This window comes from Amblyraja radiata, chromosome 2, assembly GCF_010909765.2.
Source record: "Amblyraja radiata isolate CabotCenter1 chromosome 2, sAmbRad1.1.pri, whole genome shotgun sequence".
Classification (NCBI taxonomy): Eukaryota; Metazoa; Chordata; class Chondrichthyes; order Rajiformes; family Rajidae; genus Amblyraja; species Amblyraja radiata.
Window position 1 is genome coordinate 52,440,204 of NC_045957.1, and position 18,259 is coordinate 52,458,462.

Below are 18,259 nucleotides of genomic sequence, written 5' to 3' on the forward strand. Positions count from 1 at the left end.
TTTCCCCCTTCCCCCTCCCCCACCCCCCACATAAAAGACCTCCAACTTAATTTTGTTTTTTAACAGGACAAAAAATAAAAATAAAAAAGGGTGAAAGGGCGGACTGCAGGGAGAACTGCCATACACAACGACGCTCCACTCCTGCAGTCCGCCATTTTTGTGATTTGTGTGAGGGGATGAAACTGAATAGGGGTGAGGTTGCAAAGGTGACGGGATGGAAAAGCTAAGTGAGTGAGCAACAATCAGACTGACGGAGTACAATGTGGAAAAATGTGAGGAGATCTACTTTGGTGGAAAAATACAGGCTGAATTTGGCCTGGTGGAGACATTGGGCAGAGGATGCTCCTATTATATGAGGAGTAAAATGTGGCCTCATTAAGACATGTAAAGTATTCAGAGGGCTTGTCATAGTAAATGCAGGGAAGATATTTCCCTTATCTAAAAGATTAGTCTCAGAATAACAGGTTGACCATTTACGACCATTCATGTGGTGGTTAGTGAATCTTTGGAATTATCTGTCCGAGATTGGTCATTGATTGCATTCAAAATATATATTACTGGAAGCCTGAATAAAAGAGGAATCAACATTTATGGAGGTAGGGCATGGAAATTGTGTTTGAGATAGAAGATAATCCGTGAATTTGTTGAATAGTGAAGCAGGTTAAAGGGACAAAACGGGATAAAAGCGTCCCTGCCCTTCTTCCTTAAGTTCTTATGTCATTTTGACTGTCGGTCCAACAACGTGCACATTTCAAATACACTTTGTATTCTGTAAGAAGCTACTAGAGGTTAGTTATGTAATCTAATTTGTTTCCCAATCTGTGCTTTTGCATTTCCTCAGCACATATGCCAGAGAGACCTATAGAGACAGAGAACCAAACTTCAGTGGAATGAATGGCTTCCAAGGGAGGTATCCAAGGACAAGATTATTTACTTATTTTGGAATCTGTTAGGCCCATGGCTTCAGATGTGTCGAAACATTTCCAAAATATCCCTTCTGACTTGCACACCATCTTCATATGGACATATATCACTAAATCAGGAACTAGTAACTCAATAGTACTCTAGGATTATCTTCAAAGGAAGACCACAGTAGTTTAGGAAAGTGGCCTCCTTCCTCACTCCCGATGGAGTGCTGGCCATCGCAGCAAAGCCCAAATCCTAAAAAAATGAATTAAAAAGTGAGTTTGCTTTAATTATCTGAAACATTTTTAATGTTTTAAGTGTTTGTTAAATTATGTTAGTCATGTGGCCATGTGGGATTTACCAATTTTGTGCGGCAGCAAATTGATAGCCTGCCTGCAAAAGTTACACTAGATTCTCGCCCATTGTGACAGGTGCCCAAGCCCTATTGTGATATCACGCAGATATGTAACATATAAGACCAGTTGTAGATTTACACAATCTTGAAAACAGGCCTGCTGTCCAAACCAAAATGCAATTGAAACGAAATGTAGCGAAAATCAAACGCGCTAGATATGCGTTATTCGTGATTCGTATATGACAATATTATTTATGTGTCAATACACATTCAAAAATACATCGCTAATTATTAAATCCGGGTTTATGGTCGGCGTGGACCCATGGAAATTTCCCGTTGTTCTTTTGTAATTTTTCGACGTGCAATGACACTACGCCGACTTTGCAATATTTCCGTTTTCCTCTGCATGCTGGTGTCCCGGTTTGATACGAGCTGTTTGATTTCAAATCCCCACTTCATTGTTTGATGGGGTGGGGGTTGCTGCAACATTGAAAGCCAGATGCATTATTTGTATCAGGAGTCAAAAGCAAAGATACTAGAGGATCTTTGGTCTAAAGAGCAGAGAGAGAGAGAGAGAGAAATCACACTGGGGGCGTGAAACCGCGACGGGCTGAGACTTAAAGCAAGAGCAGTTCCTCAGCCGCGTGGCAGCCCACGTAGAACGGGGCGGGAGTTACCGCCTGGTTCTTGGCGTTTGCATTTTGCTGCTCGGGGTCAGGTATGAATGGTGTCCCGCTGATGAGAATTGTTGGAGAAAATCCTTATGTCTGCATCAAAAATTAAATGAACGTTTGCCCAACATTTGGGTTTTCGGTGTTTTCACCTCGCCCCAGGCCGAGTACGGTTTTGGCGCCGAGTTTTGCAGTGTAACCACCAAAGACACTAGAGGAGCTCCTCTAGTATCTTTGGTAACCACAGATCTGTACAAGCGCATGGTATGATTTTGCTTCCTATTGGAGCAATACAAGCCAACCGATTATGGTTGTATTTGATCTCTTTGCATCGAGTAGATACAAAAAGAAGTAGAGCCCTTTTAGTATCTAACATGATTCTGTGCAATGAATTGAAGCTGTTGGTATTTAGTGGACGGATAATTACGGAATGAGAGTGAGCATTAGTTAACATCCTCGATTTGATTACATTAAACATTGAAACAAACGGGTGGTGAACAGGAACGAAAACATCTTCGTAGAGGGAAATGCTCAGCGGGTCAGATACGATCTGTGAAGGAAGAAATAGTTAACGTTACAAGCCACAGAATGTTTACAGTACGAAAGGAGATCATTGGGCAGGTGGCGTCTGGTGACCCAATGTAACAGCAATCTCGCAAGGCCAAATCTGCACATTCTTTCCTTTTAGATATGGATGCAGTTCTCTTGTGAATGTACAGTTCAAGTCAATTCAATCAGTGAATTTTTGACCACTCGTTGCATTTATTTAAAAAAACGTGTCCTTTTTGGTTCTTTAGTTCATCTTTGTTTGCAAGTTATTGATCTTAGGAGAAACAGTTATTCAGTGTTGTGTATACTTTTCTTGATTTTTAACACATCACAATCTCCTGTGGAGTACAAATCTAATCTCCAATTTATCCACGTGACAAGAGTCTCACTTCCCTAGCTTGATTTTGGTAAAACTCCTCAACCCACTCTCTAAAGCCTTTACATGTTTCTTGAAGGATGGCTTCCAAATTATTTCCAGTTACGGTGGAACCATTTTTCAAAATCCCTACATACTCTTTATGGACAAAAATATATTTGCAGATTTCCAGTCCGTAAGCACCAAATGCATCAGTGAATGTTTGTAAGATTATGACCATATCTGTTACCCATCTCAGTATCCCATCTAGAGGGTGATTTATCCAATTTAAGTGCCTCTGTTAAAGCAGTGTTAATTGGGCATTTGTAAAATATTTTAGGATTGGGCAAAATCAGCATGGATTTGTGAAAGAAATCCTGTTTGACAAATGTGTTGGAAATATTTGAGGTTGTAACCAAACAAATAGATAATAGAAAACCAGTTGTTTTGATGTATTTTGACTTTCACAAAATCTTCAATGTACAAGATTGAGTAAGCAAAATTTGTACAAGATTGAGTAAGCAAAATTTGAGTGTGTTTTATAAGGAGTAATATACAACTACGATTTTGAGACGTGTATTTGTGTGCTGGCATTTCCCAAAATCTGGAACCCATGAATCCAGTCGAGAATTCTACTGGATAGCATCTGCAGAGTGGATAAAGTATGGATCTTGAACATGGAGAATTGAGACATTTTTAAGGCAGAAATAGGTAAATTCTTTATAAACAAAGAGAGACAGTCGAGACAATGCAATCGATCATGATCTTATTAAATGCTTGATCAATCTCGAGTGGCCGAGTGGCTTATTCCTACACCTAATTTGTATGTTTATATGGAGCAATGGAAATTAGCATGCAGGTTCAACAAGAATTGAATTGGTTTGCAGGGTATTTGTGTAGGTCAAGCAGAAAATGCAAAATGTTAAGGGCAATAAACGAGAATGGCTCCTTGACTATATGGGTTGATTTATACTTTCATTTACTCCATCGTTCATTAATTTTGTAATATAGAGTGGAAAAATATCAGCAGTTTACACTTATTTTTGCTTTAAAATAGATTTGAGCAAGATGTAAATTAGAATATAAAGATACATTACAATTCTCTAACCTGTAATCAAATTCTCATGGTAGTGTGGTTTACATGTATTTACACATGCCTAAACCACTAAGCTAAATTTTCAAATTTGCTTGTTGGAATTTATATTCCTGAATATATTAAAAAGTAATGGATAAATTTAACAAACACTTAAAATTGGGTATAACGTTGCGATGTAACTGCATTATAGTATGTCATCTTCAAGATTGCAGTGAAATAATACTTCATAAAGATTATGAGATACAGAATTAAAATTACAAAATATTTTTTTCATCACAATATGCGTTAATAACTTTTTATTGATGATCTAAAGATGCAGTCCTACTTTGAGTAATTTTCCACAAGAATAGGAAACAATCGGGTAACATATCTAATATAGGAAATAATGAAGATAAGTGGGGAAATGGGATAAACTATACGGGCTGAATAGAAACATAGAAACATAGAAATTAGGTGCAGGAGTAGGCCATTTGGCCCTTCGAGCCTGCACCGCCATTCAATATGATCATGGCTGATCATCCAACTCAGTATCCTGTACCTGCCTTCTCTCCATACCCTCTGATCCCCTTAGCCACAAGGGCCACATCTAACTCCCTCTTAAATATAGCCAATGAACTGGCCTCGACTACCCTCTGTGGCAGAGAGTTCCAGAGATTCACCACTCTCTGTGTGAAAAAAGTTCTTCTCATCTCGGTTTTAAAGGATTTCCCCCTTATCCTTAAGCTGTGACCCCTTGTCCTGGACTTCCCCAACATCGGGAGCAATCTTCCTGCATCTAGCCTGTCCAACCCCTTAAGAATTTTGTAAGTTTCTATAAGATCCCCTCTCAATCTCCTAAATTCTAGAGAGTATAAACCAAGTCTATCCAGTCTTTCTTCATAAGACAGTCCTGACATCCCAGGAATCAGTCTGGTGAACCTTCTCTGCACTCCCTCTATGGCAATAATGTCCTTCCTCAGATTTGGAGACCAAAACTGTACGCAATACTCCAGGTGTGGTCTCACCAAGACCCTGTACAACTGCAGTAGAACCTCCCTGCTCCTATACTCAAATCCTTTTGCTATGAAAGCTAACATACCATTCGCTTTCTTCACTGCCTGCTGCACCTGCATGCCCACTTTCAATGCCCAGTCTGAAGAAGGGTTTCGGCCCGAAACGTCGCCTATTTCCTTCGCTCCATAGATGCTGCTGCACCCGCTGAGTTTCCCCAGCAATTTTGTGCACCTGCCCACTTTCAATGACTGGTGTACCATGACACCCAGGTCTCGCTGCATCTGCCCTTTTCCTAGTCGGCCACCATTTAGATAATAGTCTGCTTTCCTGTTTTTGCCACCAAAATGGATAACCTCACATTTATCCACATTATACTGCATCTGCCAAACATTTGCCCACTCACCCAGCCTATCCAAGTCACCTTGCAGTCTCCTAGCATCCTCCTCACAGCTAACACTGCCCCCCAGCTTAGTGTCATCCGCAAACTTGGAGATATTGCCTTCAATTCCCTCATCCAGATCATTAATATATATTGTAAATAGCTGGGGTCCCAGCACTGAGCCTTGCGGTACCCCACTAGTCACTGCCTGCCATTGTGAAAAGGACCCGTTTACTCCTACTCTTTGCTTCCTGTTTGCCAGCCAGTTCTCTATCCACATCAATACTGAACCCCCAATGCCGTGTGCTTTAAGTTTGTATACTAATCTCTTATGTGGGACCTTGTCGAAAGCCTTCTGGAAGTCCAGATACACCACATCCACTGGTTCTCCCCTATCCACGCTACTAGTTACATCCTCGAAAAATTCTATAAGATTCGTCAGACATGATTTACCTTTTGTAAATCCATGCTGACTTTGTCCAATAGGCCTCCTTGGTCAGATAAATATGGAGAGGGCTTGGTTTGTAATTGTGTACCTTCTAAAATTGTGCCTCTTGAGCAGTATTGTTGCAGCCCTTCAATTGTCTGAGATAATTTGTGCAGAAAAATTGGGGCATAAATATCTTCATGCTTCTATATAATACTTTCCTACATTTGTTTTGTCCCTTAGCAAATTATCAAGATGGACGATGGAAAACAAGTGAATGGCTCTGAAAGTAAAGGTGCATAACTTGTAATTGATCTTACATATATTCTGTAATTTACAGTGTTCCCAAAGTGATAATAACAAGTTATTCATAAGCATTGTGATATTTGGCAGATGCACAAATGTTCTCGTGGATAGGGGAAGAGGATAGCCATTGCCCAGCTTAATTTTGTTAACCTCTGACTGCTAATTTTGGAGAAGCCAAGGTGTGCAGAGAATTGGGGACAAAGCGTATATTTCACACCATGGATATAAAATTATATGCTGTTATATGAGGAACAAGGTGACAAATGCATAATACTGATGTATAATGCAACTGTTTTAAAGGAGGCATTTACCTGAGTTATGAGTTGTAGAATAGCGCTACTTGCATTTTCTCAGCTGATAGATTCTGGAATCGGCTATTTGATATTGGCTGTCTTGGATAAAACTGGAATTTAATACTTATTGTCTGGACTTTAATTTCACTGGAACATTCATTTCTTTGTTGTCATCATATTGTGAATTTCATGAAACCAAGAAAATCCCAAATAGTTGATTTTGTCTTTTGAGTTAAACGTGTTGAATTCTCTTAAGTTTTTTTTAGTTTAGAGACCGAGCGGAGACAGGCCCTTCGACCCACCAATTCTGCGCCAACTAACGATCCCTGCCCGCTAACACTATCTTACACACGCTAGGGACAATTTACAATTTTAACAAGCCAATTAGCCTACAAACCTGCACGTCTTTGGAGTGTGGGAGGAAACCAGAGCACCCGGAGAAAACTCACGCATGTCACGGGGAGAATATGTCAAACTTCATACAGACAGCACCTGCAGTGAGGATCGAACCCAGGCCTCCAGCGCTGTAATGCGGCAACTCTATCGCTTCGCCACCGTGCCTCCCTCGTCTACCAGGGTGATTGAATGCACCAAATCGGAATACAGCAATGCTGCTGTAAGCTCGTGGTAACACAATGGTAACATGTAAAATAAAGATGCATACAGGGAATGTAATATAGGATAAAATACAATGAGCCCGAGTAACATGTAAAATGTCATGCAACATCTGTGGAGGGGATGGATAGGCCACGTTTTGGGTCAGGACTACAATAAATAAAGCAGCTGGAGCACCATTTTTCTAAGTTTGAATTGGTTCTTGCAAACACAAACTATGTAATACTTGGGTAGACAAGAAGTAAACTGTTGGGGTTTGAAGAAGTATTTCGACCCGAAATGTCACCCATTCCTTCCATCCAGGGATGCTGCCTGTCCCACTGAGATTTTCCAGCATTTTGTGTCTATTATTTTATCACGTGCTAATATTGAGAAATAATGGGTCAAATGTGAACAGAAGTGCAATTGACGTTGTTCGATGTATAATTCTTGGATTGACATTAACAGAAAAAATGCTGAAGTTGCTGTGTAATTAGAAACATAGAAAATAGGTGCAGGAGGAGGCCATTCGGCCCTTCGAGCCGGCACCGCCATTCATTGTGATCATGGCTGAAGGATTATCAATCTTGTGATTTAAAAAAAAAAAATCTAGTGATTCTAAAATCATAAAATAAGTACTGTGGTTCTGCTGTAAGCCATTTGTAGCATGTTGCAGATGTGTTAAATGAAGATGCATTGTCATGTCACTATCCAACTCCCTTTTGAATGCAGGTATTGGGTTACCACAACCCTTGCTCAAGATTACCAGTCTCTCTACCTACCATTCACTTTTATTCAGTCCCCTAATTCTTGGCTGCTCTGCCAATGAGAACAGATTCTCATTATCTATTCTGTCACTACCAAGTGATTTAAAAAAAAAAAAAAAAAAAAATACTACAGTCAGATTCCTCCGTGATCTCTGTGATTGTGGTTGAACTTGCCTCGACAAAGGTTCATCATTCATGACATCCATGTTTCTGTCTATAAAACCCAAGGTCTAATATGATTTTTATTTTTGAACTATTTAACATGCCCAGCACTTAATTCAGTACATGACGATCAAGATCTCTATCTTTTTGTACCTCTCGTGGAAATTTTCAGTTGCATTTCGTATTCAATTCTTCTGTCTGAAATGTAACACCTAGCCTTTTTCTGCATTAAATCTTATGTCTACTTGGCAGCCCTTTTTCATCCTCAAGTCTGTATCTGCTTGAAGTCTATTTCTAGCTTGATGATTTACTTTGCTTCCAGGTTTTGTCATTATGGTGGGTTTAAACATTGTGACTGACAGTCAAATGAGTGGAAGCTAATCCATTGGATCATCTCCATTATGGAGCAGTCAGTGAAACACAATTTAAAATAATCTGGTTATAAAGCAACATAAACAGTAAAAAATAATTATATAACAATAATTCATTAATGTAATTTAGAATCCATGTTCTTTAGATTAATTTTGTATTTAAATTCTGGAAAAATCAAAAATACGCGTCATGATAAACTTGTACATTATTCTTAATTTCTAGTAGTAAAAATTGAAGATGTAATGGGAAGTCATATTGAAGACCCAGTTACTTTCTGGGGTCAGGTAATGCATTTTTTAATTGCCTGTATATAGAGTAAAATGCTATTTTCTCCTATGGTTTCATGGAAAAAATGTTACACATAGTGGGTGTAAACTAGCGAAAGTAAATTACTGCTAATAATTTGTTGAGCTGAAAATTTCACAATCTAATAAATTATAGAAGATATCACAGGAATGTGCTGTTCCATGAGGTATATTCCATGCTTATGTTCGCATGAAGTGCATAGTCTAATGCTGTTTCTGCTTCTTCCTATCATTATGCTCTTTTTCAAAATAAATTTCAGGTTATTGTTTCAAAGACTATGACAAATACCACATTAATGCTATTCTGTGTTTCGTAAAGTTATTCTAAGCACTTTAATCATCGTGTGTCTATCTTAAATATGTTCTCTTGTTACATTTGGCTGATACATAGAAACAATATTGCTATTGTTCTTTGCCATCATTTTATTAATAATTTTAGAAAAGAGTAACTTGTTTAGTCTCACTACATAAATCCTTTATTCCTAGTTTGATCCGTGAAAACTTATTTTGCCCCCATTCCGTTGTTTAACTGTGATATGCTGCACACAATAAAGCTGCAGTTTAACTGAGGACTTGCTCAACGTCAGTATTCCCACCTTGCTTTTGTATTTTGTAGAATCAAGAATTCCACTTCATGTAGTCAAATCTACTCTTGCTACCCTTGTATCGGCAAGCTGATAATCCCCTGTCCGACTTCAGAAATCCTGATAGTTTGGTACCTGGCTGACCAGGTGGTATTTTCTGAGCACCATTACAACTCACTGTGGCACTGATTTCCAAGCTCCAATTGAAATTTACTGGGCTCACATACTACTTTGTAGAGGTGACACTCCTTCTGATGTTTCTCTGTTATTTTAATTCATTTGTGAAAAGGTTAGGCAAAATATTTAAAGTAAATCCAAACAGAACTCTTATTAATACAGACCCACCACCGATTTTTCTGGCACTCTTGATTCCAGAGCCTTTCTAGATTATTTGTTTTGCCGGACCAACAGAGATCATGGCTTCCGAGAGGAGTCCAATAGTACCAGAACAGGCTGCCCATTGGCCGAGATCCAGGCCCACAGTCAACCTTGGAAGTCGGCTATTAGAATGGATCTGCTGGCTCTGGCCAGGCCAGAGTTCCAGAGCCCTGACTGCAGGGGGAAAATTTGTCCTGCTGATCGGCGTAAGATTGGCCACCTTACCTGGCCTAGGTGCCATATTTTTAGGGGACTTCTGGGGTGGATTTCAAGTGCACTCTTGTGTTTTTTGTCTGGATTAAAGGAGGTGCCGGATCACCGCTTGCCGGAAAATCGATGGTGGACCTGAACAGCAAAATTGCTGTAAAAGCTTTGCTATTTAACATAGAACAGTGCAGCACAGAGACAAGCCCTTCGGCCCACAATGCCAAATTAATCTGATCTCATTTTCCTGCACATGATCCATATCCCTCCTTTACCTGCATTTCATGTGCCCAATCTAAAAGCCTCACATTTTCTTGTTTGGGGGAAAACTAGAAATCCTAAAGTTAACATGTCTCGTTCTGCCCAGCAGCAAGTGACTTTGACGGGCTTGGTGACTGTCAGGCAGGAACACCAATGATAGAAAAATGCACCATTACTCTGTTGAGAATAGTTTCTGGGAGTCAGGAAAGGTTATAATTTAATGTGAACGGTGGGTGGAGATTGGTAGATAGGAAAAATGCAAATTACCGTGGGGTAAAATGGGTGGAGACAGCTGATCCTTGGGAAGAGGTATGGCATTGCATGTTGGTGAGGGGATTCAGCTGCCATTATAAAGAGGTCAACTACTGTCTTCGGGTCAACTAGCATGAGTAGTAGGAGAATGGAGCACTGCTTCTCGTCCTCCTGGCTCACAATCAGTGCAGTAAAAAATATAGCAAAAATAGACAGTGCTTGAGTAACTCAGTGGTGACCTGCTGATTTACTCCAGCTCATTGTCTCTTTTTATAAACCAGCATCTGCAGTTCCTTGTATCTTCTCTAAAAAAAAGCAATTGCTCCCTTCTCTATTTTTCTGCTGTTTTGCAAGGTGTGCAAAACCAACCCATTAACTGTTAAGATTTACCTTTACTGACTGCATTGTGAAAGCTTAATTGTTATCTATTTATCTCTATCTCTATCTCTCTTTGTGTGTGTGTGCCTGTCTGGCTGTATTCATTGTATCTTCCTCAAAACGCTACACGCTAACGCTTATATTTTTACATATTCTTACTCACATTTCCCCCCTCGACAACCTCATCAGGTTTACTTCAGATTTCATGCTCTATTTCAAAAGTTATTCACGATTATTGCTTTAAAAAAAAAAAAGACAAATATTGGAAATATTTGGGGGAACGGAGCCCGCTTGGTCTAGTATATGACTAAAATTCTCATCTTGTTTCTTAGTATTTCTGTGATTCTGTTCCTGAAATTACGCCAAACTGGTACACGATAGCATTACAATTTTTGGCCCACCTTACTCACCATTGTCCTGTGTTGTGTTGTATCATGTTTCGTTCAGATTGATAGTATATTTTACAAGTTATTCACATTTTATACTTTACAAAAACCACTTGGACAAATATCTCTTACATCTGCACTGGTCTTTAGCAGCGTATGATGTCACAACGGGATCTAATTTTCCAAACTGCCCATCAGGGGCGCTGCAGTGGCAGCAGCCTGTCAGCAGCGCGTTAGTTTTTTCAACTTTTTAAAACATTTTTTTAGTATGTTTTAAAGTATGTTTTTGATGTTTCTCTGTGTGTTTTGTGTGGGGGTGGTGTGGGGGGGTAAGGGGGAAACCGTTTCGGCCGCCTCCTCCACGGAGAGGCGACTTTTTCCAGGTCGCCTCCCCCGTGGCCTAACAGCAAGGATCGGCGCGGCCTTTCCCGGAGACGCGCCCGGGGCTTCAGCGGCGGGCGCAGCGTGGACTCTCGGCGTGGAGCGGGTGAGCCCTCGCTGGGGCTCGCTGGAGGGAACGCTCCGTTTCGCTGGCCCGGGGCAGCCGGCAGCCTGAAGCCGCGGTCTGCACAGCTCCAGCTGGCGCGGCGTCTACAGCCCGGGATCCCTCGTGGGGGACCCGGGGGAAGAAGAAGCCATCACTGCCGGCCCGCGGCCATCTTCTACCGCGGGTCCGGCATGGACTTACCATCACCCCTGGAGGGGAGCTTCGACCGCCGGCCCTGCAGTCTACGGTGCTTCTGGCTGCGGCGCGGCGGGAACCTTAAATCTTCGACCGCCGGCCTGCGGCCTACACCAGCCTGAAGCCGCGGTCTCCGGTGGGGAAGAGCCGATCCTGGACTTACCTGGACTTACCTTGCCTTTGACTTTGTCCCTTACCATCTGGACGCCCGCAGCAACGGCTGTGGAGGGTGGTGGTCCCGACCACGGGGGGAAATGGAGGAGGTCTGGCCAAGTTCTGTGCCTTCCACCACAGTGATGAATGCTGTGGTGGATGTTTGTGTTACATTTTTATTGTGGTTGTGTATTCTTTATTATTGTACCGCTGCTGACAACCCAAAATTCCACCGACCCTGGTTGTGTGGCAATAAATTCTATCAATTCTATCAGAAGTATTCCACCCCACAATGACATCACAATGGGATCTCATTTGCGGCTTCCACCTCATAATGACTTCAAGTGGGGTAGGGAGGGGAGAGGGGTTATGGAGGGAGAGAGGGAGTGACAGGGTAGGGTAAAGGAGAGGGAGTGAGAGGTGAGGGAGGCAGTGGGCGAGGGGAGGAGAAGAGGGAGGGTGAAGAGGGGGAGGAAGTGCTGGGGATGAGGGGGAATGGAGGAGGATAGGGGTAGGAAGAGGGATGGCAAGACGCACTTGTGGAGGGTTGCCGTGACTCGCGTCACAACGGGAACCTGTCAACTGCGCCTGCACAGTTGGGGGCTATGGGTGAGTGGTGGAATATTTCGTTCGGGCACCAGCTCGCCCATGTGACTTGGTCTAGTATATTACTAAAACTCATCTTATTTGCGTGTGCGTGAGTTCCGGGAAAACTACGCCAAAATGATACACGATAGCGTTATAATTTTTGGCTCACCTTACTCACCATTGTCCTGTGATGTGCTGCAGCACATTTTGTTCAGATTTATGTTATATTTTACATTATTATTGACATTTTAGACTTGACAAAAAACACTTTACAAACCACTTTTCCCCTTGCCCTGCCTGTCTGCCGCCTTCGACGTCACAATGAAATCACAATGGGATCCTTAATTTAATTTTCTTAAAAAATCGCTATTTTCATTGATTCTTCCGTTTTCATTAAAAGCTAACATTGTGTTTAGGTTATTTAAAAAAAAAAAACGCGATTTTCATTGAGATTTCATTTAAAAAGAAACCGCGCTTTTCATTGTGGGGAGTGGGATAGCGGAGAGGTGAGGAGTGGTGGAGCAGGGGGATAGAGGGAGAGGAGGGGGGTAGGGAGGGGAAAGTGGGGGAGGTGAGGAGGGAGGTAGAGCGAAAGGGATGGGGAGTGGGGTGGTACGGAGTGGGGGATAGAGGGAGAGGAGGGCAGTCGGGGAGGTGGGGAGGAAGAGTGAGGGAGTGGGATAAGGGGGAGGTGAGGAGTGGGGGAGCAGGGGGATAGAGGGAGGGGAGGGTGGTAGGGAGGGGAGAAGGGTTATGGAGGGAGGGAGTGACTGAGGGTAAGGGAAAAGAGATGGAGGGAGTTGTGGAGGGGAAAAGGAGAGGGGAAAGAAAAAGGAGGAGGAGGGGGAGGGAGTACTGGGGATGAGGGGGAATGCAGGAGGATAGGGCTCGGAAGAGGGATGGCGAGGTAATGGAGGAAAGGGGTAGGGAGGGGGCGAGGGGGGGAAGCAGGGGAGGGTTGGTGGAGGGGAATAGGGGACTGGAGAGGGAGCGTGAGATGCGTTCACATTGATCTTATATTTTACGAGTTATTGCCATTTTGAACTTTAAAAACGTTGCAGTCACGCTCCCACTTGCCGGCCGCGCCTGCGCAGTTGGGGAGGGTTGCCGTGACTCGCGTCAAAACGGGGATCTCTGGCGCCTCACCGGGAACCCGTCAGCTGCTCCTGTACAGTTGGGGGCTATGGGTCAGTGGTGGAATATTGCCTTGGGGGACGGGCCCAACGGATCCGCACCTGGTCTAGTATTATAATAAAATACACTGTCTCTTATGAGCATGAACCCATGACCCTAGAAATGTTAACATACATGTAAAATGTTGTCCCTAACTCCTTCAACTCATTGTGTACGGATCAATCTCATTGCCCTCAACTACAAGTCCCTTTGGTAATTGAGCATCACCTGTTTGGTCTAAATAACAAATAGTTTAAATCTTTCTTTCCCAATGCTTATAAAGTTGTGACATGTGTGCCATCAGGCTGAATTATTTCGTTAAAATGATTATGCATCCTGAGTTATAACCTGGTAAAATGTTAAATTTGAATCTTATTTAAAATTTAAAGTGAATACAAAATGTTTGCTTTATTCTTTCTTGTCTCTGCTTCATACCCAGAATATTGAATTAATTCAAGACCTCCTTAAGGTGTCCACTGCTTTGACAGAAATTTGCCCATTTGCTGCTAAAGTATTTGGAGACCCTGTCCCTGAGAAGGTATTTCACTGATTAAACTATGTTTGATGAGGAATTGTTTTATGTATATTGGGATTTGTTAAGGTGCTTTGTGATCCTTCAGACTGTGATCCTTCGGACATGTTTGATTTTAAAAACTAGATTTCCAAGTAATTTTTACTTTATTAAAATGGACATTTATAGATATTTGCCTGGACTTCTCTTGATTTCAAGTTTAAGTATTAGCAATGTGGGGAGTAAAGATCAAAGAGATGTCCAGATACTCTTGTGCTATAAATTGGTCACACAGAGGCACTGCACTCTGCTTTAAAAACACAGAATGCTGGAATTACTCAACAGATCAGGCAGCATTAATGGAGAGAGATGCAGATTTATTGTTTCAGTTAGATGACCTTTCATCAGAACTGGAAATAGTTAGAAATGCACTGGGTAAAAGCTGCAGACAATGTGGAGTGTGGTAGATATGGCAAGGGAAGAGGAGGACCAAAGATAAACTATTTGATAGATTAAATGACAAAGTAGGGATGCTATTCAAGGGAACAAAAGCCCATTGAAGTTGAAAGTACAGATTAATTTATAAAAAATGTAACAGTATTGTGCATTATATTGCATGTTGGACTAAACAAATCATACTTCTATGAAAGTCAACAATCAACTGTTTCCATATCCCATTGCCAGTTGCATTACCCTTACATTCCCTCCTTGAAACTGCTGGCCTCGATTGTGTCCCACCATACAGTTCCCCATCCACTCTGCCAGTATCCTCACAGCCACAGCACAGCCATGGACAGAAGCAGTTGATGGCCACTGCTGCACCAATTCTCGGCATTGGAATTTAATGTAAACAGTGAAATAGCCAGTAGTTCAGATAGTTGTAGAGGGAGAAACAGTGTCAACAATTCAGGTTGATGACCTTTGATCAGAATCAAAAGAAGTCAAAAATCTGAGTCCGGCTGCAGAAGACTGGGAGGGATGGAGGAACAAAGGGAATGTTTGTATGAGGGTTGAGGCAAGGAAATACCAAACACAGAAATGGCGCTGAGAAAGAGTAGACTAATCACAAGTGACTAGTTGCAGAGAGAAGAGGGAAAGAAAAAAAGGAGGAAAACATGACTGAATCTGAGAAAATCTGCACTTGCAGGAAATCTGAAATGAAAACAGAATGCTGCTGAAATTCAGCAGATTGAGTGGTGTGGAGATCCTTCCCAGTTTACCATTGCCCAACTTATGTTCAGTCTGTACATATATTGAGCGATTGGGAGACCAGGGCCATTGAATTTCTGGCTGCTGTTCCTGTAGGCATTTTCTGCCATGTGAAAATTTGGTTTATGGCTGTGTTTCTGACTTGCAAACTGGGTTACAGACAGTTCACGGGAATGGAACCCTGTTGTAACCTGGGGTCGACCTGTACGTGGACAAAGAAAGGTCACATTAATACTTCTGATTGGAAGTTGAAGCAAGTTCAATATTTGCAGCTGTAGGTTTAATACTTTATTTAATACTTATGTTATAAGTATTGCAAATATAAATGTTTTTATTCCTACATACAGATATATGGTGGATTGTATTCTGAAGATCAATGTTGGTATAGATGTAAACTGATAAAAATGATGACCAATGAAAAGGTATTGCATATTTTTTTTGTTATTTTCAAGGTCAGTTTTAGTTTAGTTATACAATATGGTTTACATTATTTGCTTTGTAAGAAAAACCTTTGCTCTCTATGTTGTTCCTGGAACAATGGGGTAAATTTGGTAAAAGGAATAGGAGCCTATTAATGTTTAATGACCTGACTGAATGTGGTTAAACCAGTTGTGTGGCAGACATTGCTGAATATGCAATGAATAAAAACACACAACATGAGGCAATGGCACCATCCAGGACCAATTATTTAGATTTATCAAAATCTTTAAAATGCTTGGAAGAGGCACTGCAAGCCAGAATGGGGAGAAAAATGTCAGCCGTCACTCCTTGTATTGTTGTCAACCATTTGTAGATTGGTTTGAATGTAAAATATTTAACGTCATACCAAATAAGACAAAGGTTTGCAGTTTACACATTTAGCAGTTCACAGACTACACGAGTCAGCCCCAGATTCCTGACCCCTGTAAATGAAATCAAGATTGACCGATGCCAACAATAGTTTAAATTAATGCTTATTATCAATACAATACAATATACAACACCGTTTATTTGTCATTTGAGCCTCAAATGAAGTTCAAACGAAATTTGGTTCTAATCAAATCCATCTTTAGTGGAACATCCTACTGCAACATTCAAAAGCCTGTGATGATGGGTATTATTATTTCTCTATATATCTTCCACCAATTTACCATTTTGCATTTGTCATTGTGTTTTTTGTTTTATTTATTATTACTGTGTATACTGTTTCCTTTGTGAGCTTCATGTGATGAGGAAATTCATTGCACCCCGATGTTTATGATAATAAACTAACCTGAGATATTCAAACTTGCACCTTTTGTTATGTTCCACAGAGCTGTTTTTTGAAGTCTTTGTGTTTCAACAAAATGTTTAACCACTCCTGTATGCCAGTTCTTCTATTGTGTGGCTATATGCATAGTGTTCAGGTGATTTCACTGTTACCAGATGCATAATTTGTTTAGTTAGCTGTTTTATTTAACTGGGCAACATCAAAAATAATTAAGCTCAGTTCTTGTCTACCAAAATCACTCACAACTCCAAGATTATAATGGTTTCCTTTGTCTCTCCCACCACTCGTAATCTTTATTTTTGCTCCGCATCCCACACCCGCTTCTCTTTTGGATACTTATAAAGCCAGGTTTAGCCCATGGCTCCCCAAGAGCCCACTGATTACCAACTTCCCGCCTTCACCTAAGCCACTGAAGTGTCCACGTTGTCAAGTTCCTTGGAGCTTTTCTCATTTTCATAATCTGTTGGATTTACTAGAACTACAGTGCTTACTGTGAATTTTGGTGGATAAAACAATATTAGGTGTCATTGAATTTGCAGGGGACTATCGAATTGCCATGATATCTCCCCCCCCCCCCCCCCCACCCAAGAATCCACCTGAAACTCTTAGCAAGGAACAGGCCCTTCGGCCCACAATGCCTGTGCCGAACATGATACAAGATAAACTAATCTTATTTGCCTACACATGAACTATACCCCTCCATTCCTTGCTTATTCATGTACTTCTCTAAAACTCTCTTAAACACCACTATTGAATATGCCTCCACCACTATCCTTCCAGGCACCCACCACCATCAATAAGAAATCTTGCCCTACGCAACTTTAAACTTTGCCTTGCCTTACCTTAAAGCTATGCCACTTTGACATTTTCACCCCTTTGAGAAAGGTTCTGACTGTCGACCGATTAGTCTTTTTCGGTATCTTTCCTACCGTTGACGTCCAGCCCACCAGACTACAATTCCCTGGATCGTCGGTACGACCCTTCTTTAGCACCAAAATGATATTGGCTACCTTTCAGTCCTTTGGGACCTCGTCTGTGGCTCGAGAAGTTGCAAAGATCTTTGCAAAGGCCTCAGAAACCTACTCTCTTGCTTCTCTTAATATCATGGGATAGACCCCATTAGGCGGTGGGGATTTATCCACCTTAATGCCCTTCAAGAGCGCCAACATAACTTGCTTCTTATTGCCAAACTACCGTTGCATATTAGTATTCTGCACACTGATCTCATTGACCTCCTTGTCCTTCTAGTTTGGTACATAGCCTACATCCTCAGACTCTTAAGCACAACCCTCCTTTTTATCCTTGAGCAGTCCCACCTTCTCCCTCATTTCCGTCTTGCTTTTAATGTACGTATATAAAACCTCTGGATTTTCTTCAATCTGATTTAATAAAGACATTTCACGATCCCTTTTGATTCTTCTAATTGCCTGCTTGACTACCTTCCTGATTGCTTTATATTCATCCAAGACCACATCTGATTTCATCTTCTTAAACCTTACATTTGTTTCCTTTTTCTTTTTGACCAAGTTTACTGTCACTTTGGCCATCCTTATCCCTCCTCCGAACTGGAACATGTTGTTCCAGAACTTTGCTCAACTGGCTTTTAAACGACTCTCACATGTCACATGTGGGTGTGCCCTACAGCAACTGTTCCCAATTTGTTCCCCCTAGCTCCGGCCTGATAACGTTGTAATCTGTCTTACTCCAATTTAGTACCTTCT

General features: G+C 41.4%; 1 protein-coding gene across 6 annotated transcripts in view; it reads left to right on the forward strand.

Moving 5' to 3' along the window:
* The first annotated feature begins 1,695 nt into the window (after window positions 1-1,695).
* stk31 (serine/threonine kinase 31) overlaps window positions 1,696-18,259 on the forward strand; it is a 111,452-nt gene continuing 94,888 nt past the window's right edge. For 3 of the 6 annotated variants that reach the window (XM_033046457.1, XM_033046503.1, XM_033046476.1), the window contains exons 1-5: window positions 1,987-2,196; window positions 5,975-6,026; window positions 8,448-8,509; window positions 14,009-14,107; window positions 15,637-15,711. In XM_033046457.1, the coding sequence (XP_032902348.1) occupies window positions 2,194-2,196; window positions 5,975-6,026; window positions 8,448-8,509; window positions 14,009-14,107; window positions 15,637-15,711 (291 nt within the window). In that variant the 5' untranslated portion in view covers window positions 1,987-2,193. The other 3 variants (XM_033046484.1, XM_033046467.1, XM_033046493.1) reach the window with 3 other exon arrangements.